This window comes from Rattus norvegicus, chromosome 10, assembly GCF_021556685.1.
Source record: "Rattus norvegicus strain SHRSP/BbbUtx chromosome 10, alternate assembly SHRSP_T2T, whole genome shotgun sequence".
In the NCBI taxonomy this organism is placed as follows: domain Eukaryota; kingdom Metazoa; phylum Chordata; class Mammalia; order Rodentia; family Muridae; genus Rattus; species Rattus norvegicus.
In genome coordinates, this window is record NC_141543.1 from 77,521,287 (window position 1) to 77,534,121 (window position 12,835).

At 40.9% G+C, this 12,835-nt stretch overlaps 1 protein-coding gene across 1 annotated transcript in view; it reads right to left on the reverse strand.

The window, feature by feature from the left end:
• Positions 1-12,516, reverse strand: part of Dhx40 (DEAH-box helicase 40) — a 36,813-nt gene extending 24,297 nt beyond the window's left edge. Inside the window, 8 exon segments of the mRNA NM_001005873.1 lie at positions 291-390; positions 2,617-2,748; positions 4,129-4,195; positions 4,637-4,864; positions 5,649-5,768; positions 8,688-8,833; positions 11,352-11,519; positions 12,313-12,516. Coding sequence (NP_001005873.1) covers positions 291-390; positions 2,617-2,748; positions 4,129-4,195; positions 4,637-4,864; positions 5,649-5,768; positions 8,688-8,833; positions 11,352-11,519; positions 12,313-12,424 — 1,073 coding nt within the window. The 5' untranslated portion in view covers positions 12,425-12,516.
• Between the last annotated feature and the right edge of the window lie 319 nt (positions 12,517-12,835).

Sequence of the window (12,835 nt, forward strand, 5' to 3'; positions counted from 1 at the left end):
GAAACACTAATCAACAGGGGCCAAGGGAGTTAGTGAAGAACACGGGTTTGCAAAGTCTGTAATGATTTATGACTAACCGAATAATTGCCTTACATTTAGAGAACGCAAAAAAGTTATTAAACCTGAGCCAACCAGACAGTCCAGTGGGTAAAGGCACTTGTACGAAAGTCTGGCCATCTGAATTCAACTCTAGTACCCACATGGTGGAAGGCAAGATCCAATATCCACAAGCTGTCATCTGATCTCTGTAGCACACATACAAACAAATAAAAGACTTTTAAAAGTTGTACCTGATCCCATCTATTGTCAAAGATGTTGCAGAAATATTGGTGGATATAACACATTTTCTAATTCCAGGTGGAGGTGGCAAAAATATTCTCCTTTGTTGATCTAAAATATATACAGAGTGGAGAAAAGGGTTAGTTTAAAACAAGCTCTTATGGACATCAAGCTTTACAATAACTCATTTCTTTTCATTACAAGTTGTAATTTCATCTCCCTCTCTCACCTCCTCCATGTCCATCTCCTCTACCCACCAACCCCTACACACTTTACTTCGTTCTCTTTCATGTGTACCCCTGGCTGTCCTACTGTCCTGGAACCCTCCTTATAGACCAAGCTGACCTCAAACTCAGAGCTCTGCCTACTTCTGCCTCTTGAGTGCTGGATTTAAAGGGGTGTGCCATTACACCTAGTTTATCACCTCTTAAATAATCTGGATTGTAATAACAAAAACTAAAACTGTTTCACTTTTCAGATTTTCAAATCCAACTGGAGAAATGTCTTAGAAGTTAAGAGACCTTACTGTTCTTGTGGAAGACTCAGACTTGGATCCCAGAACCCATGTCAGTTCCCAGAGTCCACAAGGGATGGCTCACAACAACTTGTGACTTCAGCTCAAAGGATCTGACACCCTCCTCTGGCCTTCTCATGCACAGCTTCGCACTTGCACACACCCACACAGACACACATATATTTACACATAATTATAAAAACATTGCCTTCACTAAGGTAATAAGTGGTTGCTAGGAACAGTCCAGGCCAAAGAGCCAGTTCATGTAATCTTACAAGGGACTGCTTAGCACCTATCCACATTTGACAGATGAGAATATTAGATGTTTCAATCGGGAAGACATTTTAAGATATTCACTTAATGATAATATCATGGCTAATGTAGAAAAAAGAGTGAATAGAAAATATTCTGCCTTGAGCTGCACACAGTATTTCACACATAGAAATTCAATACTCAGGAGAGTGTCAGAGGACACCAACTCAAGACCAACCTAGGATACATAATAAGATCCTGCCTCACGGGTTGGGGATTTAGCTCAGTGGTAGAGCGCTTGCCTAGAAAGCGCAAGGCCCTGGGTTCGGTCCGCAGCTCCAAAAAAAACAAAAAAAGAAGATCCTGCCTCACAGCATCCTCTCATTAGTTTTACCTATTCATCCAACCCAGCTATGGGCCAGGGGAAAAATCTCTTCGATAAGATGCAACCAAGAAATGCTTCTCCATCTCCTTATTCTCAAGTGAAGCTTTTGTGTCACCAAACCATGACAAGAATGCAAAGAAATAAGGTTATAAAAGTATCCCCAATACCCACAGAAACAACAGCACGAAGAAGAGGTGCAGTGGTGCAGCAACCTGACTGAAAGCAGCTGAAAGACCCACAGGCTGCGGAGATGCAGCGTGTTGGGAGGGCACACACTCTTCTCACAACGGACTGCTTGCAACTACAAGTCAGGTGGACAATGCCTCTGCAGGCACCAGCAAAAATGTGCAAATACCCACACGCAGACATATTCATAATTGAAAATAATAAAAATCAATCTTTAAGAAAAATCTTTAAAGGAAGGGCAGATCCCAGGCATCTGGGGTCTCTCTCTTCCTCATCTAACCTCCTAGAACTTTACTCCATATTTCATCATTTTCATCTCAATGCCACTTTGCACTGCTAAAACTACTATAAGAATTATGCTCATAATGGGTCAGCAATAGCTTACCCATGATGGCACTCAAAAGAAAACTTAACCCCACACCTCTAATGATAGCTATATCACACCCAGTCCTATAACTCCACCATGTAGATATATATGTGAACACAGAAAATCACATATACTCAGAAATAAAGATGATCCTATCTGCAGTCATGGTGGAACCAGAAGTATGCTTTTGGAAAGTATGTTTACCACCGGAGCTCGATGGCAAATTAAACCATGGAAAACAAATTAGTAGAGCACAGACTAATTCATCTCTCTCTCTCTCTCTCTCTCTCTCTCTCTCTCTCTCTCTCACACACACACACACACACACACACACACACACACACACTCACACTCACATGGGGGGGGAGAAAGGGGGGTAGGGAAAGGGACACAGAGAGAGACATCTCTTGAATAGACCAGAGTTCTGTTCCCAATACTCATACATACTAAGCAATTCCCAACTGTCTGTAACTACAGTGCTGAGGTACACAATTACCCCTGCTAGCCTAGCTGCCCCCCCCAAGCTGTACACATATTCACACTGACACACACAAATACATGTACAGAAAAAAGAAGTCATTTAAAAAACCTCTTTACCAGCCAGTCATGTCTTCTTTCCTAGTAAGGAATTACCTGTTGTCATAGAGCCGTAACAGGGCAGGATCAACAAGCCATCGAGCGTGGTGTCTTGCACATCGTAATCATAGTCAACAGACTCCGCCATCTGAAAAAGCAGCTCACAGCTCTTCTCTATCTCAAACTGGCCTGAGAGGAGACGTTAGAAAACTTGGGGAATTGAACTGCAAATTTTAAAGATCATTTTAATGTCCAACTTAAAGTTAGTTTAAGGTTATTCTAAATCATTCTTTTGATCTAAAGAAGAAGAGCATGTAGGATATGCCCAACCTCAACAACAAAATTTAAGCAGAAGCATGTTCCTGATTTCTAAACAAACCAAAGTGTTTATCATCTTCAAGCCTTCATGCTGTTAATACCAAGCTTCAGGAGGACTTAACTACTCACACACAAAGGAAACTAATACAGGAAATACTGACTCCAGGTACAATTAAAAAACTTGAATTTTACTTCCAAAAGGCAAGACATAGTTTCAATGTCTTACTTCAGATTATCAGCAATGAAATGATTTATCCTGCTCAGAAGCAGCTAGTTACAAAGGTTCACTACTCTCGAATGTAACTCTTCTATTTTTGACGCTCTACCACGAAGCTTCTCCAAGCTTGTCTGCAATGCATGGATTCTACACTTTATCAATACTGCCATGTCACCACTTCAAGAAATGACAGTTGGGATCCCATTTGAATAACAGAATTAATTATTCAGAACCATGTTGACTTAGTCAAGTTAGAGCTCTGTATGCAGTAGGCAAAAGATCAAAACAAAACAAAACAAACAAACGCATTTTGCAGAATTAATTTCTTTCTGTGAAAGGGCAGTGTGGATCCCATGTGCTTACTGGTGATCCTGACATTCTGTGTACCTGTTATCTAACAGAGAATCATAAAAAGATAAGGCAACAGCTACAGAGTCCACACATCCTACGAAAAGCTGCAGTCTACACTGGTGCCATAATTCCTGAATACAAAAGGAAGACATTAGCCAGGCACAGTGGTGTGTTCATGTTCTCTCAGAACAGCCTGAGCAATATATCAAGAAAGACCTTGTTAGGACTGGAGAGATGGCTCAGCGGTTAAGAGCACTGACTGCTCTTCCAGAGGTCCTGAGTTCAATTCCCAGCAACCACATGGTGGCTCACAACCATCTGTAAAGAGATCCGAAGCCCTCTTCTGGTGTACCTGAAGACAGCTACAGTGTACTTATATATAATAAATGAATAAATATTTAAAAAAAAAAAGAGAGAGAAAGACCTTGTCTCAAAAACCACAAAATCATTTTCTTTACTTATTTATTTATTGATCTATTGAAGGTTATTTGTTGTTGTTCCTTCTTGTTTTTGAACAACATCTTATCATACAGCCCAGGCTAATCTTGAACTACATAACCCTATCTATCCTAGAACTTGCAGTAATCCTGCCTCACACTCCAGAGCTCTAATGTTAGCAGCATCCACAACTACATTGGGCTTACAAATAGCAGACATTATTAAACCTAGTAGGGAATGCTCACCAGTCAGAAAAACTAAGATGTCTCCAGCCATTTCATTCAAATGAATATCCATGGTCACTTTCACAATCTAAAGGAAGCAAACAAACGAAAAAAACCATATAAAAATGATATACAGGTAAACATACTCGTTCCTCAACTACCATATCCCATTGCTCCACACACAAAAAAATTTCAGTCAGGTTCCCAAGAAGTCTTAGCATTCATTAAGGCTACTGATAATATACAACAAAAAAGGGCAGCCAGGTGGCTCACTGGGTAAGGCGCTTGCCACTTAAGTTTGATGACTTGATTTAATCTCTAGAACCCACATAAAGGTAGAAGGAGACAACAAAGGCTACAGAGCTGTCATCTGACCTTTATCTGCATGCCATTGCATATGTGAACATCCCCCCAACACATTATACATACACTATAATAAATGAAATTTATAAAAACATAAATTACCAAATTATTCAAGTAAATGAAATCTCACACACAAAAGATAAAAGATTGCAAGGTAATACAATACCGCTTGAATATATGCAGTATTTTCTCTGTCTCGTGGGCCAATCAAATTGCAGAATTTCTCTCTGACTGGATAGAGTCTTCCAGGTATATCAAATATGGGGCAATTTCCAAAGAATGCAGAGAGCTTGGCTAGCTCCATAGTTGCTGACATCACCACCACCTTTAAATGTTCTTTCCTGTTAGGAGACTTATCCTGAAACAGCTTCTTCAGTAAACCAAATAAGATATCCTGAAAGGAAAAGCTAGTAAGCCACAAATGCTAGCATTCTATTATTTCATTTATTTGATCTATCTATCTATCTATCTATCTATCTATCTATCTATCTACCTACCTACCTACCTATCTTTGAAGCTATCTATCTATCTACCTACCTACCTACCTATCTTTGAAGCTTGGTCTTATTATTTAGATCAGTTTGACTTAGAACTCACTAAGTAAACAAGGCTAGCCCTCAACTCACAGAGATCTGCCTGCCTCTGTTTCCTGAGTACTAGGAATATTTATTTTTGAGAGAGTTTCAAGTAGTCCAGGGCTGGTCTGAAACTAACACATAGTCAAGAAGGAGGACCTTGAACTTCTAATCCTCCTGCTTCCATTTCAAGAATACAGGAACTAAAGGCGTGTACCGCCTGACCAGACCTATCTTTGTGATGTGGAGGATCACACCCAGGGCTTTTCACATGCTAGGCAGGCACTCTACCAACTTAGCTACATCCCCAGACCACGTAACCTATTTTTATTGAGAAAATCACTATGTAGCATGGGCTGGCATGGAATTCCTCTATAGACACTGGCCTCAAACTCTTAAAGATCTGCCTACCTCTGCCTCCTGAACACTGGGGTTTAAGGTTTATGCCACCATGCCAGTCCTGAACTATTTAAAATAGACTGCTATTATAATCAAGAGATTTGTAGTTCAACAGATTAAAATGTAAGAGAAGACAATTCTCCATACAGGAAAAAGCTACCTCAAACAAACTTCTCATTAATTAAAAACAAACAAAATACTCACTGTAGTTAAAGTTCTTTCATGGGCTTCATCCAAAATAATGACACTGAATTTGTTAAGATTTGGATCTCCCAAAATATGTTTGAGTAAACACCCATCAGTCATGTATTTGATTGCTGTTTCCTGATGTATAAAAGCAGAGGACATCAACTTGAAGCATCACAAAACTTTGCCATGATTCAACTAAGTCTCTATTCCCAAATGCATAGATCAAATCACAAAGACCTACATAAAAGAGAACGTAAAACTGTGTGACAAGGATGGCTGGTCACTTATACAGTCAGGAACAAAGGAGTATCCTGAGATAGAACAAATTGCCAATGAAAAGATACAAAGATGCATGGAATGTAGCAAGACAAATACTTACAGATAACAGGGATACTTCAACGGCAGAGGGCTTGCATTCTCTAGCATGCACACGCCCTAGGCTCTATCTGTGGCACGGCAAGCAAACTAAAATAAAAACTTTGCTGGCTTTGTTATTAAGTTGTCAAGTTATCCACTGACTTCAAGAACATTAAGACACAACACACTGAATATACTGGCTAATTTTTGTCAACTTGATATGAACTACAGCCACCTGGAAAGCAGGATCCTCAACTGAGAAACTGTCTTCAAAGATTAGCTTCTGGGCATGACTATGGGCATTTTCTTGATTAATGATTGATGGAACAGTACCCTCCTAGGACACATGGTCCTAGGTAGTTCTATGAGAAAGAAAACTGAGGAAGCCATGGAAAGCAAGCTAGTCATGGAAAGATGTTCTGTAACCTATAGGACAAATAAACTCTTTCCTCCCCAAGTTAGTTTTGGCTGGTGTTTTATCACAGTAAAGAAAACCAAACCAGGGCTGGAAATCTGGCTCAGTGGTTAAGAGCACTGACTGTTCTTCCAGAGGTCCTGAGTTCAAATCCCAGCAACGACATGGTGGTTCACAACCATCTGTAAAGGGATCTGATGCCCTCTTCTCGTGTGTCTGAAGACAGCTACAGTGTACTTACATATAATAAATAAATCTTTAAAAAAAAAAGAAAGAAAACCAAACCAATACAATCGAGAGACTCTGAAAACAGCTAAGTGTTATGCAAAAGACACAAGATAAAACTACTGTCATTCCACTTGGATACGTTGACTAGGCATCTTCATAGAGAGAGATCAGGCCTGTAAGGACTGAATACACAGTTTCTATTCGAGATTTAATTAACAGTGATAGCTACACAACACTGTAAACTGTGACTATATCTGACAATATAGCATTGTGCACTTAAAATGGTTAAAATGGTAAAGTTTATATTGTTATTATGTACATTTATTACAACAAAATAAAGTTTAAATATGAATGCAACCAACACTGAGGTGGAGGAGATGGAGCACTGTTTACTGGCACTGGCTGCTCTTGCAGAGGGGCCTGCTTTGGTTCCCAGCACCCACATGGCAGCTCACAACCAATTATTAATTCCAATCCTAGGAACTCCAATGCCCTTTTCTGGCGTTCTCAGACACCAGGCATGCATGTGGTACACAACATACATGCAGACAAAAATACCCATATATAAAATGGACTTTTAAAGTAATAAATATGTCTTTAAAATCTATTTATTTACTTTCTGTATATGAGTATTTTGTTTGTATAAGTTTATGTGTACCGTGTATGCCTGGTGGATTCCCTGGAACTGGGGTCATGGATGGTTGTGAGCCATTATATGAATGCTGGGAACTGAACCCAGGTCCTTTGCAAGAGTAACAAGTATTCTTAACTACCAAGCCATCTCTCCATTTTTTTTTTTTTTTAAAATTCAACATGTTACGGAACCTATGATTTAAAAAAAAAAGTATTTTAAGAAAAATAAACATTGGGCTGGAGAGATGGCTCAGTGGTTAAGAGCACTGACTGTTCTTCCAGTGGTCCTAAGTTCAAATTCCAGCAACCACATGGTGGCTCACAACTATTTGTAACGGGATCCAATGCCATCCACTGGTGTGTCTGAAAACAGCTACAGTGTACTCATATAAATAAAATATATAAATCTTTAAAAAGGAAAAAAACCATTAGCATTGTCATGGTTTGAATATACTTGGTTCAAGGAATGGCACTACTTGGAGGTGTGAACTTGTTGGAGTAGATGTGTCACTGTGGGTATGGGTTTTAAGACCCTCATCCTAGCTCCCTGAAGTCAGTCTTCTCCTAGCTGCCTTCTGAACAAGAGGAACTCTCAGCTCCTCCAGTCCTGTGTTTGCCTAGGTGCTGCCATGCTGGACTGAATCTTTGAACCTATAAGCCAGCCCCAATTAAATGTGGTCTTTATAAGAGTTGACTTGGTCATGATGTCTGTTCACAGTAGTAAAACCCTAAGACCAACATCATCTAATAATACATAAACTAGCTGAGGATGGAGAAATAAAGAATCAGGTACCTAAGACAAAGCCTTATCAATATGCAACAAAAATTAATTCTAGGGGCTAGAGAGATGCCTTAGTAGTTGGTTAAGAACATTTTCTGCTTTTTCACAGAGAACAAGGATTCATTTCCCAGCACCTACACGATAGCTTACAACCATCTGTAATTCTAGTTCTAGGGTATCTGGGATCCTTTTATAAACTCCTTGAGTACCAAGCATGGTGTACAAAGACTCTAGCAGACAAAATACTTACGTTCATAAAAAGTGAAACAAAACAAAACAAAACACACAAACAAACTAAACTACTGTATGTGGACTCTGGGGATTGAACTCAGGACCTCATGCTTGCCAGGCAGGTACTTTACCAACTGAGCTATCTCCCCAGGCCATGTCCTGTTCCCTCAACTCCTTTACATTGTTTTTTTCTTTTTATGAAGGAGCAAGTCTACTTGGGGAGTTCTAGGCAGTGAGAGACCTTACCTCAAAAACAAAAAACAGACAACAACTCGCATACATGGCACTTGGAGGACAGCACTCAAAGTTGTCCTCTGGCTCAACGCATATGTGCATCTACAAGATCACAGACACACGGATGGGCTGGGGTGTGAGTGTATTTTAAATGTACACTCGCAAATGTTTATACCTTGGAGCTGCAATCATCAAAACGAACTTGGTATCCAACTTTAGATCCCAAAGTGCATTTCATTTCTTCAGCAACCCTCTGAGCAACTGATATGGCAGCGACTTTCCGTGGCTGAGTTACACCAATCATACCATGCTGTGAAAACCCTATTAAAGCCAGAAATAGAAACACAAAGTTTAATTAGCAATTGTTTCTTCCTACTGAACTAAAGTTAAAACTGTTCCTGGTCAATCAATACAAATGATATGTTTCTAAAAGAAAACCCTACAGATTAGTAACATACTGCAGTAACTTGCATCAAAACAATCTTACTATTAATTTAAAATAGAAATGCACATTCATAGGCCAGAAAGATATGTCAGTGGGTAAACATGCTAACCTGATGACCTGAGTTCCACCCCAGATCCTATATTGGCAGGAGAGATCCTACTTCCTAAAGTTATTCTCTAACCTCTACATGCACAGTGTCCCATACATGCCTATATTCACACATATAGATAGTATATAAAAGGCAATTAAAAGGAAAACCATAGCCATTCTAAATATACATGTTAATTGGGTTTGAGGTTTTTATTTTTCAAATTTTAAAAGCATTTAAAGAATAAGCCAAGGATTCTGTAAGTTTGGTTTTTTGGTTTGTTTTCCTTTTTGACATGATCCCATTTGTCTACCATATCGGCTTCAAACTCCTAGGCTCTATTCATCTTCTTGGCTCTGCCTCCCAAGTAGCTAGTACTACGGGCCTAAGTACTGCACCTGGCCTAAGGGAAGAACAGTAAAACTGAAATGCAAAAAACTCCACACACTTCCTAAACTTTTCTTTGCCATAGAAGTAAAATTGGATTTAAATATACCACTTTTGCATACAAGTTTGCAGACATTTTAACCATTTTAACATCTCTGCAAATGGAGCTATATTATACCATGGGTAGCACATTCTTTCTTTCTTTTTTTTTTTTTAGGATTTATTTATTTATTTATTTATTTTGTATATGAGTACAGTGTAGCTGTCTTCAGACACACCAGAAGAGGGCATCAGATCCTATTACAGATGGTTGTGAGCCACCATGTGGTTGCTGGGATTTGAACTCAGGACCTCTGGAAGAGCAGTCGGTGCTCTTAACCACTGAGCCATCTCTCCAGCCCAGCACTTTCTTTCTTAATGGCATGTAAAATAATGGTATGTCTTAACAGATCATCATTAGGATGGATAGATGCATCAGACGAACTTACTATGAGGGCAAGGCATGACGGAGGCTTAAACAGCATACATAGGCCATTCTCAAAAAGACTTAAAATTTCCCCAGGCAATGGTAACACACACCTTAAACCCAGAACTCAGGAATCACAGGCAGGTGGCTCTCTGAGTTCCAAGATAGCCAGGGCTATACAGGGAAACCTTGTCTTAGAAAGAAAAAGGAAAAAAAAAAAAAAGAAAATTTGAAAATTCAAACGATATGTTTTTATTTATGTATAGTGGGTATATCTCTGTACTTGAATGTGCACATTCAGGTCCCCGGGAGTCCAGTAGAGGGTGACAGATTCCCTCGAACTAGAGTTTTAGGTGGTTATGAACTGCCAACGTAGGTGCTGGGAACAAAACTCTGGTCCTCTGGAAAAGCAGCAAGAGCCTTCATCTGCCGAGCCACCTCTCTAGCACCCCCAAAATTAACTTTTATTTTGATATGAATCATATACAAAATAATTTTCTCTTTCCGAACTTATGAAAGAGAACGCTGTCACACTGATGAGACACTTTATTTGTTAGCTTGATTCTAGTAGAATCTGAGAATATTTGCCTAATAAAGGTCTAGAGGAAGAATAAATAAAATGTCAGCAACAGCAGGGCAGTGGTGGCACACACCTTTAATCACAGCACTCAAGAGGCAGAGGCAGGGACATCTCTGAGTTCCAGGCCAGCCTGGTCTACAGAGTGAGTTCCAAGACAGCCAGGGCTACACTGAGAAACCGTGTCTCAAAAAACCACTACCAATAACAAACATATATCAGCAACAGAGATCAACTATCCTTTCTGCTTCACAATTGCTTCAGTTCTCACTGGCTAACAAGATAACTTTTTTTTTTTAAAGATTTATTCATTTATTTTATGCATGAGTACACTGTAGCTGTCTTCAGACACACCAGAAGAGGGCATCAGATCTTATTACAGATGGTTGTGAACCACCATGTGGTTGCTGGGATTTGAACTCAGGACCTCTGGAAAAGCAGTCAGTGCTCTTAACCGCTGAGCCATCTCTCCAGCCCAAGATAACTTTATCTTAAAAAAGAAAAATAACATCCTTTTATTTCTCCACCTTATCATATAACCAAAGCTGGCTTGGAACTCACTAAGTACACCATATTGGCTTCAAAACTCAGAGATGCTCCTGACTCTGCCTACCAAGTGCTGGGATCAAGTGTGTGTCACCATGATCGGCCTTCTTCGTTTACTATTATTATTACTATTATTATTATCATTGTAATTTAAAATGTTACCCAAACAATTCCAGAACCTGAAATAAATCCAGAAAGACAAGGAGACATAGGGAGGTGGTTCTGGAAAAGCAAAGCAGCAATGGGCATTTGCACACCACAGTCCTTTAATAAACCTTAAAGAAGTTTTCTCTCTTTGGTGCCTCCAGTTTTATCCGAGAATAAAATTACCTGCTTCATAAAGGTATTTAGGGAGTTGAGTTGTTTTACCACTTCCTGTATTTCCAGTAACGATGAGGAACGAATTGTCCCTCACAGCTTGAATGAGCTTTTTTCTTTGTTTCTGAATAGGAAACGTTGGAGTTGTTCCTCCCTCCTGTGATGTGCATCCTTTCTCTTCTGTAACAACACAAAAATAATTATGCGATTGAAACACCTAAGATCTCTCTGATAATGCCTCGGTCCTGAAAGAAGAACTTGCAGTAATCAAGGGTCACTCTATGACTTTTAAGTTATGTCAACCATATACAAATCACGTGAAAGTTTATAAACTCAGAATAACTTTTTGGCAAAATCAAACAACTTCAACATTGTTGATGAGTAACTCAACGTACTTGACAAAGTCAGTCTAGCACAAGGCAATGTGTATGTATGCATACCTATCTAGAAGTACTAAACTCAATTTTATTAAACAATAGACCAAAAACCTGAGCACAGCGGAACAACTCTGAGAAGAATAAGAAGCCACCTGTATTTGCTTCTGATTCACAGTTCAAGTTAGGTCCCTGTTCAGAGTGACTGATATCCCAGAAGGCCAAGTGGTGGGTAACCATGGAAACTGGCTCCTGGAAACGGGCTCCCTTCATACCGTACCCAAAGGCAGGCTGGCGGCCCGACGAAGGGGAGGGGGATGAACGGGTAGAGAACAAAGGCTTTATGAGGCTGTAGAACAGCAGAAGGCATTTGGGCGTTGGGGTCCACTTTCTTGCCCCCCAGCGAGGTTCTCACCCAACTTGGGTTTGGGACCGCCCCCCTCTAAGCCAAAGTGCTCACTGGACGCAAAGTTCGCCGTCTGGCTTAAAAGACCAAAAGAACACCTAAGCTTCCTCCCCACCTCCTCTGACACCCACAAATACACTTTTCACCCCGCAAATAACTCCCGCCGGCTCCCACAGCGTCCCGCGGACCGCACCTCTGTCAGCGATGCGAACAGCTGACGGCCGCTCTTCCTGGAGCTCTACTGGCCGCTCGCCCTCCTCTTGCCGCCTTGGCGCCCTGCCCGCGACGGCGGGAAACCGGGACATAGACCCGGTCCGGAGAAGAAGCGAACACGTCCACGGAGCCGAGGAGATGGGAGGGGAAAAGCGAGGGCGCGCCCTGATGACGTTGGGGTGTTTACTTCCGCGCGTGCGACTGGCTGCGAGGGGTGGGGAAGCAGCTCGATGACGTGGCGGCGTCTGCTTGGACGCGCACGGACCCGCGCTCCTGGGGGTCCGAGGCCCCACCCCCGAGGAGTCCCGCCCACTGCCACGTGCCTCCATCAGCCGCGAAGTCACACCTGAACACCTAAAGGCCAGTTCAGGATTTTTCTGGTGTGAAATATGGCAGAGCAATACGTCCCTTAGGTGCTACAGCATCCCAAGTCTTGTCTATCTCCAGACACACCAGTTGAAATGACCCTTTCCCAGGAGCCGAAGCCATCCTACAATGCGACC